The 18,552-nt window shown below is 47.6% G+C and overlaps 1 protein-coding gene across 1 annotated transcript; it reads right to left on the reverse strand.

Moving 5' to 3' along the window:
* Window positions 1–4,086: 4,086 nt before the first annotated feature.
* On the reverse strand, window positions 4,087–17,447 carry NQO1 (NAD(P)H quinone dehydrogenase 1). The gene is made up of 6 exons (XM_049786445.1): window positions 17,345–17,447; window positions 9,020–9,184; window positions 8,782–8,912; window positions 6,139–6,252; window positions 5,215–5,316; window positions 4,087–4,451 (listed from the first exon to the last, which is right to left on the reverse strand). The coding sequence occupies exons 1-6, from the start codon at window positions 17,349–17,351 to the stop codon at window positions 4,146–4,148; spliced, it is 825 nt and encodes a 274-aa protein (XP_049642402.1). The 5' UTR covers window positions 17,352–17,447; the 3' UTR covers window positions 4,087–4,145.
* Between the last annotated feature and the right edge of the window lie 1,105 nt (window positions 17,448–18,552).

Consider the following 18,552-nt stretch of genomic DNA (forward strand, 5'->3'; position numbering starts at 1 on the left):
TTTTTTCTTTTTGAGTTTTAGCCCACACACTTGGGCTACTCCTGGCTATGCGCTCAGAAATTGCTCCTGGCTCGGGGACCGACCATATGGGACACCGGGGAACGAACTGTGGTCCGTCCTAAGTCAAGGCAAACGCCCTATCGCTGTGCCACCAGCCCTGGAAATAGTAATTTTAACATATCCAAGTCAAAAACATTTACGTGTGTGTGTGTGTTTGCACATACACTATTTCCTTGTAAAAAGGCACACATATTCTTCAGCAATGTCAACATTGGGGAAGATAGTACAATGGGTACTATCCTTTTTTTTTTTTTTTTTTTTGGTTTTTGAGTCACACCCAGCAGCGCTCAGGGGTTACTCCTGGCTCTATGCTCAGAAATTGCTCCTGGCAGTCTCAGGGGACCATATGGGATGCCGAGATTCCGACCACCGACCTTCTGCATGCAAGGCAAAATGCTATCTCTCCGGCCCCAATGGGTACTATCTTACCTTGCATGCCATGAACCTAGGTTTGATCCTCTGTATCCCATATATTCCTCCAAGCCCATCATAAGAGATCCCTGAGGATAACAGGTGTGATCCAAAAACAATTAATTTTTCTTTTAAGGATCGGAGAGGTAGTACAGCAGATAGGGCACTAGTCTTGAATACAGCCAACCTGGAATTAGGTTTGATAACACAGCACCTGCTATGATCCCCTAAGCTCTGCCAGAAGTGGTCCCTGAGCACCTGTCGGATATGCCCCACCCCCCAAAAAAATAAACAATAGTAAAAAGTTTTCTCTTTAAGATTAGAAACATAATTCAAGAGATGGAGCAAGGCCCTAAGTCCAATGCCTAGTATCTCTGGGTATAAATCCTAGTGTACCCCAAGCATTTCTGGACAAGTCACTACCAACAGGGTAAAACTTCATAGGAAGAGGTCCCTCGACCACCCTTACCAGGCCTCTTTCTCACCACCAAAAGATTCCTAAGTGAAGAGAAATAAACACTGTGCAATGCTGGCCCAAAAACAAACATTTGGGCCCGGAGAGATAACACAGCGGTGTTTGCCGATCCAGGACCTAAGGTGGTTGGTTCAAATCCCGGTGTCCCATATGGTCCCCTGTGCCTGCCAGGAGCTATTTCTGAGCAGACAGCCAGGAGTAACCCCTGAGCACCGCTGGGTGTGGCCCAAAAACCAAAACAAAAAAATTTTTAATACAGAAAATAAAAATTCTATTCCATCTCTAACCCTTGTCTTCCTTTTTGTTTTTATTGTGGGGATTTTGTTTGTTTGGGGGCCACACTGGCAATACTCAGAGCTCTGCACTCGGGAATCACTCCTGACAGTGCTGGAGGTGTAGGGGAGAGGACATATACAATGCCAGAGATGAAGATGAAACCTGATTCAGCCTCATACAAAGCAAGTGCTATCTTATCTCTCTGTGCTATCTCTCCAGCATTGTCTTGCTTTTTCTTCCTAGCATTTGTTACCAACTGACGTGTTCATCTATCCTTCTTTGGAAATAGAAATGCCAAGTGCTTGGTGGGTTCTGGCAACTGAGGGTACCATTGTTCCTTGGCAGTTATGAGTGAGGTTGTTTCAGGTTTCAGGAAACCTTGCTTTGCAACATCTCTTGTTTTTTTGTTTGTTTTAGGGAGGTTTTTTGTTTGTTTGTTTGTTTTGGGTTTTGGACCACACACAACAGTGCTCAGGGGTTACTCCTGACTCTGCTCAGGAAGCATTTCTGGTAGGCTCAGGACCATATGAGATGCCAAGGATTGAATCCCGTTTGGCTGCTTACATTCTATCCCCAAAGTCATGGAATCAGAGAACGTGTGTGTGTGTGTGTGTGTGTGTGTGTGTGTGTGTGTGTGTGTGTGTGTGTGTGTGTGTGTGTTTTGGGCCAGAACCGGCAGTGGAGCTCCTAGCTCTGTGCTCAGAAATCACTCCTGCCAGGCTCTGAACCATATGGGATATCAGATTCAAACTCAGGTTGGCCGAGTGCAAGGCAAACACCCTACCCACTGTATTTCTGCTTACCCTTTGGGAGGTTTTTCTGCAACATACCTCAAAAGGGTGGGTTTTCAACATAACACTACTTGAATGATAACAAGTGGAAGTGAAAATACACTAGGTCGGTGGTTCAAATCCCGGCATCCCATAAGGTCCTCTGAGCCTGCCAGGAGCGATTTCTGAGAATAGAGCCAGGAGTAACTTCTGAGCGCTGCCGGCTGTGACCCCCCAAAAAAATACACTAGGGGCTGCAGTGATAGTACAGTGAGTAGAGCACTTTGCCTTGCACACAACTAACCCAGGTTGAATCCCTAGCATCCCAATATGGTCCCCCCAGCACCATCAGGAGTGATTCTTGAATGTAGTGCCAGGAGTAAGCCGAGAGCACTACTGAGTGTGCCCTCCCCCAAGAAAAAATGAAAAGAAAATGCACTTCTGTTTATTGGAGGTTTAAAACAGCATACCAGGGAAAGGCACTTATTTTGTGAGTTGAATGCCCAGTATTATATAGTCCCTCAAGCCTGCTAGAAGTGATCCCTGAATGTAGAGTCAGGAATAAGCCTTGAGCACAGCCAGCTGTAGCCCCTCCAAAGAAAGAACATTATGCCAAACTAGATTTTACGCTTACATTCTATTCCCAAAGTCATGGAATCAGAGAACATCTTTTAAAGGAAAGTCAGGAGCCAGAGTGATTCTAGCAGTGGGCAGGGCACTTACAAGCAGCTGACCTGGGTTTGACCCCCAGCATCCCATCTAGTCCACCAAGCACCACCAGGAGTAATTCCTGAGCACAGAGCCTGGAGTAACCCCTGCGTATCTTCAGGTATAACCCCCCGCCCCCAATAAAAGGAAAGTCAGAGATGAAACAGTAGCACAGCAGATAGGTTGTACCTGTTGTAGTAGCAACAGGTAGGTTGCTTGCCTTGTACATGCTCAACCTAGGTTCAATTCCCAGCACCTTATTTGATCCTGCAAACCCACCAGGAGTGATCCCTGAGTATATCCAGGAGTAAGCCCTGAGCATTTCTGGGGAAGGCCCCCCCTCAAAGGAGAGTCTCTGATTTAGCAGTGAAACCAGCAGATGTGGACAGATGTGTTTCAAGGTGTTAGTTTGGGGCCAGAGTGGTAGTGTAAGCGGTAGGGCGTTTGCCTTGCACGCACTGACCTAGGACAGACCACGGTTCGATCCCACGGCATCCCATATGGTTCCCAAGCCAGGAGCGATTTCTGAGCACATAACCAGGAGTAACCCCTGAGCGTCACTGAGTGTGGTCCCCCCAAACAATTTAAAAAGGTGTTAATTTATTTCTACAAACAGTAAATTTAGCAGACTAAGTTAAATAAGAGACTTTTATTAGCTCTTTATTTCAAGGTACTTGTGTATACTGTATCCAACAACAAAAGCTGAAGGGAAAGTAACGCAATTGGGCATGTCAGTCACTGCAGCAATTAAAGCCAATATGTATTTATATCTCATAAACAACTATGGATTACTAACACCAAAACAAATCCCTTAGGTCAGACAGGTTCAGTCATTTCTTTCTCTGAGAAAATTCCCTGTGGCCATACACCACAGAGAGGTAATTAAAAGAAAAATAGATAACTAAAGAGTTGAATGCTGTCAAATCAGATTTATTTTCCTAAAGAAAAAATTGGCTTTAAAAAGAAATCAAATGATGTAGAAAACATTAAATAATGCCCAGCAGCTCTCTACTTTTTACTGCTTTACATCATAAGTAGCCCCCTTGTGCCTAGTCACATTTTCCAAGATACTAAGAATCAGGTTTAATAATAAAAATTATCCCAAAAATGTATGAATGCAGTCTGTTTTCTCACACATCCCTGGAAGAGAGAATCACTTTCACCTTCTAGAGAAGAACTAAAGTCACACACCTGTGAAAGAAGACCAGGGGCCTGAGAGATAGCATGGAGGTAAGGCGTTTGCCTTTCATGCAGAAGGTCATGGGTTCGAATCCTAGCGTCCCATATGGTCCCCCGTGCCTGCCAGGAGCAATTTCTGAGCCTGGAACCAGGAGTAACCCCTGAGCACTGCCAGGTGTGACCCAAAAACCACCACCAAAAAAAAAAAAAAAAAGAAGAAGACCAGACCTGGATTTTTCTACAAAAAGAACCAAACTATTTGAACCTTATTTGATGGCTTTGATCTGGTTATCAGTTGGGATGGATTTGCCCAAGTGATGACCCACAGAAAGGCCAATTTTCTTGTTTTTCTGCTCTTCCTGGACATCCTTTTTCATTAAGAATCCTGCCTGGAAGTTTAGCTCAAAGAGGTTGCTTGGAGCAAAATAGAGTGCATTCTCATCCCAAATAGTCTCCAGGCGCTTCTTCCACCCTTCCAGGATCTGAATTCGAGCATCAGCAGGTGTGTGGCCAATGCTGTATGTCAGCTGCGGTGCTAAGACTTGGAAGCCGCAGAAATGCAGAATGCCACTCTGTGGAGACACAAAGCCATGGATTAATAACAGAACAAACCCTATTAGCCTGATCTAACCTCCCCAACATGGAGGCCAGAGCAGGCTCCTGGCCACGCTTCCTCCCCTTCCACTCCCCATGCCTACCCGCCTGTTGCCTATTTTAGCCCATTCAGCTATGCTCTCCTTTAAGTGAATAAAACCTTGAAACCATGCCAGCCCAGATTGTCTGCCAAAAGTGCCGGAAGTTCTATTACATCAGGGAGAGTCGCAGCTTCTTGGCAGGTGGCTTGTGCATTTCTCTGCCTTTGCACCCAACATGGCAGAGGAACTATAATCAATTATCTCACCTTTTTCCTCTGTCCAGGCTTGGCCACCTCATTTGCCCACCACCCTCTTTCTTACAAGATGTAATCTTGAGAGGGCCTGGCACCATCAAAAAGCTCATGTTAGACTACAGGTTTGTTCACTGGACCAAATCATCATGTAAGTGGCTTGAGCTCCACTAGCCTGGGAGATAGAGCAATTGGAAAGAATTGGGGTACATGGTTCTAGGAGCAGGAGAGAATGGGGATGGAGATGCTAGACTCTGACAGCTCCTCCACAAGCTTAGGGGTATTGGAAGACAGGGCTGTCTTAAGAGGAAGCCCTCGGGAGCTTTCCTGAGTCAGGAGCCTTTCAGCTTCACACCTCATGTCTGCTCTTAGCTGCTCTCTGGAGGTTCTGAAGCCCAGAGAAAGCTCAATTAATGAGTCCCCCAGAAGGTTCGTAGTCAGCGAAGTACCTGAATAGGCCAGAGAATAACATTCATGTCCCCATGGACACCCTGGAGAGAGTACATGGAGCCGCTGCCACCTGTGGTGATGGAAAGCAGCGTCTTCTTATTCTGCAAGAAACCAAGAGACAAGGTGTCATTGATGCTTTGCAGCTCAGGGGGTTCTGAACCGGCCCTGAACAAAGAACACACCAGCTTGGCCTGTATGTGTTTTCCCTTCCTTCACACTGGGACTCCCTCAGAAGTACCAGCCTGCTAGCTGAGCTAGCTCTGGCCAGTGAGGCACAGCCAGCTGTGCCACCTTCAGGGCCTGGACTTCCTATTGGTTGTTTCTCTTTCCCCTATCCCCAGCCTGGAGTTTCTCAGGGGTTACTTCAGCCTCTGTAAGGGGGACATGTAGTGCATGGGATCAAACCAGGCAGCCAGATTTGTCTCCAGCATCTGAAGACAGGCTTTCTCTTTTTTTCCTTTGATATTTTGAAAATCTCTGAGCAATTCTAGAGAGTGGTACAGGCACAAGCCTTCCCACACCTCACAGCTTCAACTCTGAGAGTCGTCCAGTCTCACCCCTTTGTGTCTGAGTCCCGTGCTTTATTTAGTTTTTGTTTTTTTAATTTGGGCCATGACTGGTTGTATTCTGGGCTCTCCACCTGGCTTTGTGTTCAGGGGTGACTCTTGGTGGTGCTCAGAGGGGCCATATTTGGATCAAAACCAGATTTCCTATTCTACTGTTAATCTGACTCCTGCTATGTTATTTTTGTTTTTGTTGGCAGTTTAAGGACCCACCCAGAGGTGCCAGGACTTTACTCCTCAGGACTACCCCACCCTGGTATACTTTAGTCCCACACATGGTTCCCCGGTCAGTGTTGCACCCTAACTGTACAGCTCACTTAAGGAGCCCCAGGATTGGTCTGGGTCCAACTGTGAACCTACCCGGAAAGGGCCCTTGTCATACATGGCGGCATAGGTGTAAGCAAACTCTGCAACCAGCACGCGTTCGAACCAGCCCTTTAGGATGGCGGGGACTCCGAACCACTGCAGTGGGAACTGGAGAACAGCATAGAGTCAGATCAAGTGCACAGCACCTCCAGCCGTGAGATGGCCAGATTCTCTTCTGCCGGCCAGTTCCTTCTGAAAAACTCAAAACAGCTTTACCCAAACTGGCCCAAACCACCCACTTCTCAGGTGGGGGAGCATCGGGTGCAGTTGGGGATCACTTTCTGTTGTTGGTTTAAAGAAGGAAGATTATATAGGTTGTCTCTAAGTTAAGTGATTTTTTTTTTCTAGAAAGATGGCACTAGGCCCTCTAATTGTGGGGAACCTCTGACTTAGCACAGTGAGGCAAAGAAAGTGCCTCTTTCAGTGCCAGTCAATTGTCTGCTTCTGTTTCTGATGTTAAGAGAACCCCCCCCCCCAAAAAAAAAGAAAGAAAACCCCAGGGGCTGGAGAGATAGGTAGGGTGCTTGCCTTGCATGTAGCTAATCCAATCCCGACATCCCATAGGGTCCCCATGCCTGCCAGGAGCAATTTCTTAGCGCAGAGCCAGGACTAACCCCTGAGCACCACTGGCTGTAACCCAAAAACAAAAACAAAAACAAAAACAAAAAAAAGCCCTAGCAAAAATAAATAAAATATTTTATGGTATTACTTTTGGGCCATACCCTGTGGTGATCAAGACTTATTCAAGGCTTCTTCACTCAGGAATCACTCCTGGTGATGCTCTGAAGACCACAAGGGATGCAGGAGATCAGCTGAGTGCAAGGCAAATGCCCTACCTGCTGTGCTATTGCTCCAGCCCTAAATAAGATCCATTTCTACAAAATCATGTTTGGCGGCAAAGCCACAGAGGCAGAGGTTGAAGATAAGGTTCGCCTGGATGTGGTGCTGTCAATCAGTTTAGGAGTGGCACCAAATGATAAACCTTGGACTGTGCTCTCAACCAGCTCAAATCCAGTCCCTCTGATCATGCACAGCCCCACACAGACACACATGCAAAGGATGCTGCATATCAGGGAACTGCAGGAGAGATTGTGTTTAGTCTACCGATGATGATGGCAGAGATGATCTTTCTCCTCCTCGACTCAGGAATTAAAAATCAATCACTTTCCTTGCCCAGAAGGAAAAGAGTACTGAGAAGGGATTTGTAGAAAAAATTCACAGCTTTCTACAGCATGTGAGGGGTCTGATGAATAGAAGAGGGCCAGTGTTATTAAATATGAGATCTGTGTTTCCACCCAGGCTCTCCCACCCTCTGCATGAGTTACCTTGTCTCTTAGGCACCAAGCTGGTCTGCAGTTCTGAGAGCTGCTCAGACTCGGGAGACAGTTTGCAGCTTCTCAGTATCACATTTGTGATTGCCCTGAGTTGCAGCTTTGGTTTTGTTTTGTTTTTGGGTCACACGCTGTGTGCTAAGGAGTTACTCCTGGCTCTGTGCTCAGAAATCGCTCCTGGCAGGCATGGGGGACCATATAGGATGCCGGGATTCGAGCCACTGTCTGTCCTGGATCAGCTGCATGCAAGGCAAACACCCTACCACTGTGCTCTCTCTCCGGGCCTTATCTGCAGCTTTTAAGGTAAATGTGTAAGTTGGCAAAATGAATTTGGTCCCTGTGAATGTTCTCCTGTTCAAGCTGAGGATAGAATTTGTTGACTTGATGGGGCTGAAGTGTTAGCGCAGCGGTAGGGCATTTGCCTTGCATGTGGTGGACAAAGGACAGACCTAGGTTCAATTCTCGGTGTCCCATACAGTCCCTGAGCCAGGAGCAAAAATAAAAAAGAATTGGTTGACTTGGGGGTATGGAAAATTAACTTTCTATCAAGGAAAAGTATGAAATGTAGTAGGGGCTCAGCCCCCAGAGCCCCCTGATGTGAGTTAAGATGCCCCTTTCTTAGGACACTTAACTCCCAAGTCCAGGAGCAAGCACAGAATATGCCAGGGTCACTGAGCTCTGACTTGGCCCTTATTAGGATTGGTGGAAAATTTGGAAGAGTCACTTCGTCAGGATCTATATTACCTTCAATATGCCTCTATTCTGCACCAGACAACCTATTCATTGTATTAAGGGTACAGGGAGCTAAGGCATCCCAGAGAAGCAATTTAGAGACCACAAATGTCCCTTCCACTACTGTAGAAAACACAGACCAAGACAGCCCTTTTGAGATACTAGCTGGTGGCATGCTTGTGCCTTACCTGCAGAGCACTAGGTCTTGGGGTAGAAGAAAGGACTTCAAAGGTTAGATTATTTGCAATGGATCAGATAATTGTAAAAACCAGAAAGAGTTATCAACCTGCTTGGGACATTTTTCTAGCATCATACATTCTACTTTCAGTGTCAGACACAGCCAAATGGGCAGAAACACACTGTAAGAGGCTCTTTCTGTGCTAACTGCTAAGTGCTGAAGGGAGAGGTGAGTAGAATTCTATAATTGCTGCTAGAACAAGGGCAGGAAACCTGCACAGAGCCATTAGCAATATTTAGGAGAGCAGGCAGTTTTGGGTATCAAATACCAGGCCTCCTATAGGCATAGCTGCAGCCCCAGCCCCCAGACCTCCACGATGTTGATGTTCCACCACACCTGGAAAATCACAAGGTCTGCTGCTTCCAGTTTCTTCTGCTCAGCCACAATATCTGGGCTCAATCTACCTTCTTTATATGCCAGGACAGACTCAACTGGGTACTGGAAGTTCTCAGGGTCCTTCAGTTTACCTGCAGGATAAAAAAAGAGAAACTGAGGCTTTGAGCCAAGGAGATTGGTGAGACCCAGGAGAGAGGGGGGAGCAGACAGACCTCAGAATTCAGGGCACTGACAGTACCTGTCATGTCGTTCTTGGAGATGAGGGGGTTGAAGTTCATAGCATAGAGGTCCGATTCAGCCACCTCCCAGCCCTTCCCCTTCAGAGCCTCCACAGCCGCCTCCTTCATGGCATAGTTGAAGGATGTCTTCTCAGAATGGGCCAGGACCACTAGTGCCCTCTTTCCTAGAGAGATGACACAGGCATGGTGGACAAGGTGGTGCTGGTAGACATTTAGTAGACTGTGTCTAACCAGAAACAGTAAACAAACAAACAAAAAAAAAAACACCATTGGTGTGTCAGGGAGATGTTTAAGAGACTGGAATGGTATGGTGGGGCCATAGCCAAAGTACAGTGTGGAGGACACTTGGCTTGCACACAGCTGACCGACCAGGGTTCAATCCCTGGCATACTATATGGCCCACCAGAAGTAATTCCTGAGTGCAGAGGCAGGAGTAATTTATGATCATTGCCAAGTATGCCCCCTTGCAAAGAAAAGAAAAAAAATTTTAAGGTTGGAATAAGGGTTACTCCTTGACCTCCATCCCATGGTCTCTCAGTACTGCCAGGCCCAAACCCTCAACTGTCTGGCCTAAGTACTCAACTGACTGAGCACTGAAAGGGAGACAGTGCTTAGGAGATGCCACCCACCCCCACAAATACCAATGGAAGAAGGGGACCTTTAAAGTTTAGTAAGAAAACAGTGGATAAATTGGGTGCTGGAAAGATAATATAGTGGGAAGGGTATTTGCCTTACACACACCCAACCTGTATTCAATCTTCAGCATCCCATATGGCCCCCTGAGCACTGCCAGGAGTGATTCCTGAGTGACGCCCTAAGCACTGCCAGGTATAAACCAAAAACTATAAAAAAGATTTTAAAAAAGAGAAAAAAATAATTAGAACACCCTACACATAGATACCCATAGCTAGTGAAATCCTAAATCCTTTTTTATTAAAACAAAAAAAGCATACAGGGCTGGCTCAAAGGGCTGAGCACAGGCTTGGCATGCAGGAGACCTGAGTTCCACCTCTAGTACCATGTGGTTTTCCAAGCAATGATGGGGAGCAACCACCAAGGTCTTGAATATTCTTGGATGTGTCCCAATATTCCTTCCCCTGCCCCAAAAAAAGAGGATGTGGGGAAAGAAGAGGCAAGAGAGAGAAGAGAGTATAGGGAGTAAGGAGCTTGACTTGCATTGCAGCTGACCTGAATTTGAATCCTCAGACCCATAAATTTCTCCCCAGTACCCTCCAAGAGCACACACTCCAGAGCACAATGCCAGAAATAGCTCCTGGTCACCCCTTGGTGTGGCCCAAACCTCCTTTCACCCACCAGTAAAGAAAAGGAAGGCCATGTTAGAAGGGAGATTTGAGGGCCCGGAGAGATAGCACAGTGGCGTTTGCCTTGCAAGCAGCCGATCCAGGACCAAAGGTGGTTGGTTCGAATCCCGGTGTCCCATATGGTCCCCTGTGCCTGCCAGGAGCTATTTCTGAGCAGATAGCCAGGAGTGACCCCTGAGCACCGCCAGGTGTGGCCCAAAAACCAAAAAAAAAAAAAAAAAAAAAAAAAAGAAGGGAGATTTGAGGTATTCAACAACATAGAAACATCTTTATCTATTAGCATTGCACGAAGGGAATCCAGGGAATGGGTCCCGATCCCACCTACACCTGGCAATTTGCCTTCGGTAGAGGCAGGTGAGAATTAGTGAGAAGTACCTGCAACTTTTTTAGTGGAAGAAAATAAATAGAAAGGGCCGAGTCAGCCAAGGCTCTTCCACCTTGTAAAGTTGCCCACAGCTGGGAGGGTGCCCCTTAGTTAAAGGCAGCAAGTGGGCACTGGGACAACCTTGAGTAAGGTGAATTCTCTGTGCTCAGAACCACGTAGGGCAGAATAGACTCGGAGGTCGCTTGGATTGGTGGAAGTGATTTCCTGCTGAGCACCTGGGGCTGGGAAGGCAAGTTGAGTCTTCCTCAACTGAGGACCTCACTTTTTATCTATAATGTGAGTGGAGCCAGTAGTAGGTGGGCAGGTGGCATTGATGGCAGGGTGCTAATTTGGAGCCCAATGCCCATGCCAGCTTGGCAGGGTTTGGTTGTCAGTGACTTGCTGGGTAAAAGTGGACCAACCAGCAGCTCTACAGCAGTGTCAGGGTTACCCCATGGGCCTCCCTACTTTTCTAAAGGTACATGAAAGCATTTCACTTTATGAAATACCTAACTGAAAGGATGTAGGCTTGTGTATGGGGAGAGACAGAGACACTGAGAGACAGAGAGTTTTGGTTTGGGTGCTGGGGTGGAACCCAGGGTACCATACCTATGATGTATGCACTCATCATCACTGAACTACATGGTTTTAGCTTTTTTTTTTTTTCGGGCCACACCCTTTTGATGCTCAGGGGTTACTCCTGTCTAAGCGCTCAGAAATTGCCCTGGCTTGCAGGGACCATATGGGATGCCGGGGGATCGAACCGCTAGCGCTTGCAAGGCAGACACTTTACCTCTAGTGCCACCTCGCCAGCCCCAGCTTTTTATTATTATTATTATTATTATTATTATTATTTAATAGTAGTAGTGGTGGTAGTGGTAGTAGTAGTAGTGGGGGGGGGCTTCTTAAGCCACACATGAAGATGCTCAGGGGTTGCTTCTGACTGTGCACTCAGGAATTACTACTGGTAGTGCTCTGGGTACCGTATCTGAGATATCTGGGATGGAACCTGAGTCAGCTGGTGTAAGGCAAACACACCCTCCTGCAGCCCTATCACTAGCCCCAAGATAATCAAGTTAGGAAGTGGGAACCAGGGTTGAGAGATTAGACCAGGCATTTGTTTGGAGTGAGCATTCTAGAAGCCAGTAGCACCCCAGCTGCAGGGCTGTCCTGGCAAACTCCTTCAAGAGAGCTACTTTCTTCAAGCTGCCAATCTCTGGGGCATTTCCAGTTTCCCTATGTGCTGCATATTATTTTAGGCTTCATGCTGTTAGGTAGGATTGGTAGGTTGTTTGGGGGATCTGAGGCTCAAACATTCTCTTTTCCATGGAAATTACTGGAATTAATTTTGATATTTTGCTCCATTTCCACTTATAAGAGATCTCAAAGGAACACTCTGATTCCAGGGAAGCTGGGAAACGGTCAGTCGAATTCAGTAATTTTCAGATTTTTTTTTTTTTTTTTTTTTTGGTTTTTGGGTCACACCCGGCAGTGCTCAGGGGTTACTTCTGGCTCTATGCTCAGAAGTTGCCCCTGGCAGGCACAGGGGACCACATGGGATGCTGGGATTTGAACCACTGTCATTCTGCCTGAAAGGCAAATGCCTTACCCCCATGCTATCTCTCCGGCACCCTCAATTTTTTTTTAACACTTGAGACCAGTAATTGAGATCAATGGTTAGTTAACAAGTGTAAGCTTACCATCTATCAATATGCATAATGTATATGGCAAGAATACTTAATTCATATATATTTAGATCTTTGGGGGGTCATACTGGCAGTGCTCAGGGGTTACTCCTGTCTCTGAGTTCAGAAGTCGATCCTGACAGGCACAGGGGACCATGTGGGATACCAAGATTCGAACCATTGTCTGTTCAAATCAGCTATTGTAAGGCAAACACCCTACTGCTGTGCTATCTATCTGGCCCCTTAATTCATATATATTTGTATTGGGTCTACTCCAGGCTCGGTGCTCAGGACCATGCAAGACTCCTCTATGCACAGTATATGGGCTCCAGCCCTTAGAACCAGATCTCTTGACCTATATATAGTCCTACTTTCTGTTTGGAGGGAACACACAATTGTGCACAGGGGTCACTCCTGACAGTGCTCAGTGGACCATATGTGGTACAGGGGATCTAACTGTGTCGGCCATGTGTGAGGGAAGTGCCTTAGCCTGAGACTCTCTCCCTGGCATCCTCTACTCAATATTAACAATCTTTTCCTAAATGATTTTTTTTGTTTTTGTTTTTTGTTTGTTTGTTTGTTTTTGGGCCACACACGGTGTTGCTTAGGGGTTACTCCTGGCTGTCTGCTCAGAAATAGCTCCTGGCAGGCATGGGGGACCATATGGGACACCGGGATTCGAACCAACCACCTTTAGTCCTGGATCGGCTGCTTGCAAGACAAATGCCGCTGTGCTATCTCTCCGGGCCCTCCTAAATGTTTAATTCAAAGCCACTTCCTAGAAAATGAGAAAGTTGAGCTTTCTATCCCATACTTCAAGGACTTCACCTTCTTCTATCTTGGGGCGTGCCTGTTATCTTTAAAAATAAACAACATAGTTGACCCATAGCACAGCAGGTGCTATGCTTTGCATGCAACGCACTTGGATTTAATCCAGCATTCCATATAGTCCCTGAAACTTGCCAGAAGTGATACTTGATGAGCACAGAATCAAGAGTAAGCCCTGAATTTTGCACTGCTAGCGGTTCAAAATTTTTACTAAAAAAATAATTTTGTTGGAGCCGGAGAAATAGCACAGCGATAGGGCAATTGTGTTGCAAGCAGCTGATCCAGGACGAACAGTGGTTTGAATCCGGGCATCCCATATGGTTCCCTGTGCCTGCCAGGAGCAATTTCTGAGCACAGAGCCAGGAGTAATCCCTGAGCACCACAGGGTGTGATCCAAAACCCCCCCAAAAAATTCTTTTTTGTTGTTGAGGGGCCAGAGAGATAGATAGTACAGTGAATAGGATAATTGCCTTGCATGTGGCTGACCCAGGTTCAGTCCTTGTATCCCATATAGTCTCCCTTGAGTCTTGTGTGTTTGTATGTGACACCCAACAGTGTTCAGGACTTACTCCTGGCTCTGCACTTAAGTATTACTCCTGGCAAGTGTGGGGGACCATATGCGACGCTAGGGATCAAATACAAGTTGGCTATGTGCAAGGCAAACACCCTCCCCAGTGTGCTATCTCTCCACCACCCATATAGTCTCCTAAGGCCATCAGGAATAACCCCCAAGCACCTCCAGATATAGCTAAAAAGAAATTTAAGATTAAAAAAACAAACAAAAATTGGGGCTGTGGCAATAACAGAGCAGGTTAAGGTGTTTGTCTCGCATGCAGACAACCTACCACAGCCAGAGACAATGACAAGGTGGCAACAACCCAAGTTTGATCCCCGGCATCCCATATAGTCTCCTGAGCCTGCCAGGAATGATTCCTGAGGACAGAGCCAGAAGTAACACTGGAGAGCTGCCAGGTGTGGCTCAAAAACCAAAAAATATTTCTTTGCTTTTTGAACCACAATCAATAACGTCATCTCAGGTGTTACCCCTAGCTATGCACTCAGAAATCACTTCTGGCTTGGGGGATCATATGGGATGCCGGGGGATCAAACCATGGTCAGTCCTAGGTTAGAGCGTTCAAGGCAAATGCCCTATTGCTTGCACCACCACTCTGGCCCTTTAAAATTAAATTTTTTAAATAAAATTAAACAACAGAGATAGAGACATAACTCCATAGGCTAAGCACAGGCAATGCACATAATGCGGACAAAAAACAAATTCTTGTCTTTGGCGGGTGCAGGTCTACTGTGACCTGTTGACTGCCCCTGGGGACTACCCTCTCCTCATCTATGCTTCCTCCCTGCAATGTTCTGCTTCCCCTCAGGCCAGACTGGAAGCAAGAGCTTTTCCTAACTAACTGTCCCAGGTCAGACTGGAGTGTACAAACCTGCATTTTCATTGACCAGGTAGTGAACAAAAGGTAACACTGGTGGAAGACTGTGATACCTCAGTGTAAGATCAGGTTGGTCTAGCTTCCTCTCTGTTAGGGCAGAGCTAGGAATCTGACGCTGGGCCTTCTACAGTCAAGGCAACTTTTCTACTACTGAGCTACATTCCTGGTTTTTTGGTGATGCTCAGGTGATATTCCTAGCTCTGTGTGCAGGGGTCACTCCTGGCAGTGTTTGAGGGATCATATGTATTGCTGGGGATTGGACTAAAGCCAAGGTAAATGCCTAACTCCCTGTACTGTTTCTGTGACTGCAGCCTAGTTATCTTTAACGGTCAAAGGGTTCTTACCCTCAAGATTGTTTTGGCAGGAAGACCAAGCAATTAAGGAAAATAAGCAATCATAACTACTAGGACAGGCTTTCAACCTCACTTCATGTCTACAGCTTCTCATCTCCCTAAAATCCCTAAGGGAGATAAAGGAAGAAGATGCTAATACCAAAGGTATTTTGTTTGTTTGTTTGGGGGCTACACCCAGCAATGTGCAGAGGTTACTCCTGACACTGCATTCAGGAATCACTCCTGGTGGACTGAGGAGACCAAATGAGATCCCAAGAATCAAACTCAGTTTGGTTGCATACAAAGCAAGTGCCCTATTTGCTGAGTGCATCTTCTGGGGGGAGTCACATCTGGCAGCGCTCAGGAGTTACTCCTGGCTCTGCACTCAAAAGTCACTATTGGCAGGCTCGAGGGACCATATGGGATGCTGGGATTTGAACCGGGATTCGTCCTGTGTTGGCCATGTGCAAGGCAAATGCCTTACCGCTGTTGCTATCACTCCGGCCCTGCATCTTTTGTCTATGCCCATCACACAGGATTCAGACCCTTCCACCATCCCTCCCATCCCTTTGGGGTAATTTGTATAATTTACATATAAATACAGCCATTCTGTAGGGTTACAAAATCAAGAAATTATCCTAGCTCTGTTAAAGGAGGAAGAGGAGGTTGAAGGATACCAGGAACTTTGTTAGCTGCTACCAAATACCCTGTCCCAGGGAACTTGGGGTGGGACCCCAAGACTCTACTGGTCCCTTCTCAGAGTCTAACAGTCATTTATCTCACACAGACATCTCTCTGCTTCTTTTCTTTCACTACTATGAGATTCTCCGCCTGCTTTCACAAGCCTCAGAGGGAAGGAAATGACCAAGAGGTTGAGTCCTGCCACAGTGAAGGAAGCAGCTTGCTTTCTGTCTACTTTGGTAAGAATCTGATCTCAAAAGGGTCTGTCTGGGCAAGAGTCCTCCACTAACCTGCTGTTGGGAACAGAGGAGGAGTTAGTGGTGGTGAGGAAGGGGAAGTGACCCTGGAAACCGATTCATCAGCCTTGCCTGATCAAAATCTCCCAGATGTACTTTCTCCTGGGCAGGCTTGGAGTCTCCAGTCTGTTTGATTAAAGCTCCCTACCCCCTCCTTTCTCTCTCCTTTCTCTTTCTCTCTCTCTCTCTCTCTCTCTCTCTCTCTCTCTCTCTCTCTCTCTCTCTCTCTTTCTCTCTAGCTTTAGCCTTATATTTATATTTTATTTTAGCCTTATATTTATTATTATTATATAGATTATCTTCTGTGCTGGGATCAAACTCAGGGGTTCTTGCACCTGCCAGCTTCTGCCACTGAGCCACATCTTTGTCATTTATACTTTGGTTTGGAGACCATACACGGCAGTGCGAGGGGAGGGGGGGTCATATCAAACCCAGAGCCCAATTGGGCCTCCTGCCCTTTGAGCCGTCTCCCTGACCACACACCTCATGTACTTGCTTCCCAGAAATGCAGGCCATTGTGGGGCGAGAGAAAGCTCAGCAAACTAAGTGCAAGCCTGAGGCCTGGGCCAGAACCTCCATCACAGAGCTGGGAGCAGAGTCTTTTTGTAGAAGGGAGGGATGGAAAAGGAATATTAATAATTCCTTCCAAACTGCCTTAGAACACTAGTACAGCGGGGAAGGCATTTGCCTTGCACACAGCCAATCCAGATTCAATCCCAGGGATCTCATATAGACCCTCTGAACCCTCCAGGAGTGATCCCCGAGTACTACTGGGCGTGACCTAAACCCTCATACACCCCCCCCAAAAAATACCTTATGGCAAGGACAGAGAAGTTGTATCCATGGCCAGATTTGTTTTCTGCTGGTCAAACTTAGCTATCCGTTTTAGAAAGGAAATGCTGAGATCAGAGTGATAGTCAGAGGAGAGAGTACTTTGCCTTGCATGATCGACTTCTATCTCCGGTACCATATAGGGTCCCCTGATCCCACCAGGAGTGATATCTAAGCACAGAGCCAGGAGTAAAGAAGCCCTGAGCATCGCCAGGTATGGACCCCAAAACAAAAACAGAACCAAAACAAAACAAAACCAAAAACAAAAAGCAAATTGTGCTTCCAAGATCAAACCTCCGGACAGCCACAGTCCTTGCAGGGTGGGTAGGCTGGGGAGACCCCAAACAAAAACAGAACCCAAAAAGCAAATTGTGCTTCCAAGATCAAACCTCCGGACAGCCACAGTCCTTGTGAGGGGGGTAAACAGGGGTCGGGGCTGGTGGGGCCAGTCGGGACCTGCAGCCGGACTAGTCTGGAGCTTGGAGGGAAAGAAAAATCCCCAGGCTCCTGCAGACGGGCGCTAAGGGCACTCACCGGCCATAGCTCTGGCGTGGCGCTGATTGGCTGGGCTGCGGGTTGCAAGGTGTGCTGGGCAGGCAGGTCCTCAGGTATTGAGACCCCAACTTGGCAGACGCTGTGCTGTGAGTGGCACTTGCAGCTAGCTCGCTCTTTCTTTATACCCAGCCAGCCCGGCCCACTGGAGCTGGGCAGCCAGCACAGGCGGGGCTACGGGCCGGGCCCTGGGGTGCAGGGTGGAGCCTGCATTGGCCGCAGCTTTAGGAAGGATGCAAAGTCCTGGGGTGGGATGGGGATGGGGGGCGAGGAGGGGAGTAGGGTTTGGCAGTCAAGGGGACTGGGCCTGGTGGGGACGAAAGGCATGAGGCCAGGCAACTACCTGGGCCCTGCAAGAGGAAGTTTCTGGCGGTGTGTGTGTGTGTGTGTGTTGGAGGGGTGTCCAGATTCCTCCTCCTCCCGCCTCCCACTTTGTGCTGGGTGCCGCTCCCCAATCGCAGACCTGCCCATCGCCCCAACAAAAGCTGCGGCCGGGGAACTGAGGGCCTTTCTGCGCTTGGATTGCGCTGAGTCACTGTGACTCCGGATTTGCCATGGGAAATGTGAGGGTGAAAGTCTGACAGCCTGGGCGGCCCCGCTGGGAAAGCGCCTGATCCAAGCACTTGGAGGGATCCTCGAAGGCACTGGGGGATGCAGGGGTGGGTGGTGGTGGAAGTATTTGTAGGTTCAGACCTCAGACCCCTCAGCACGGGACGGGGATGAATTGGTCCCCAGGAGCTAGTTTGTGACTGGTGAAATGGGCCCCAGGACCCCTGAGTGAATTGCAATGGTCAGCAACCTTTTTTTTCAACTGAGCCAAATCTCGCCAAAACCACGATTGACATTTATTTTGAGAGCCACACAGGGCGCGCACTGACAGAAGCTAGGAGCGGCCGCCCGGCACACAGAAGAGCCAAATTAAAAGTGGAAAGAGCCAGATGTGGTAGGGTAACAGCAGAACAGAGATGTTTCCTCTTATGGAAGAGAGGAGGCTGGTGTGAGTGGCAGGGGAGCCGCAGCAGCTTTTGGAGGGATAAATAAGCTTTAAGAGGAAGAAAGGCCCAGGCCGGAGCGATAGCACAGCGATAGGGCGTTTGCCTTGCACGCAGCCAACCCAGGACGGAGGTGGTTCGAATCCCGGCATCCCATATGGTCCCCCCATGCCTGCCAGGAGTAACCCCTGAGTGCCG

The sequence above is a fragment of the Suncus etruscus genome, chromosome 14 (genome assembly GCF_024139225.1).
Source record: "Suncus etruscus isolate mSunEtr1 chromosome 14, mSunEtr1.pri.cur, whole genome shotgun sequence".
Lineage (NCBI taxonomy): Eukaryota > Metazoa > Chordata > Mammalia > Eulipotyphla > Soricidae > Suncus > Suncus etruscus.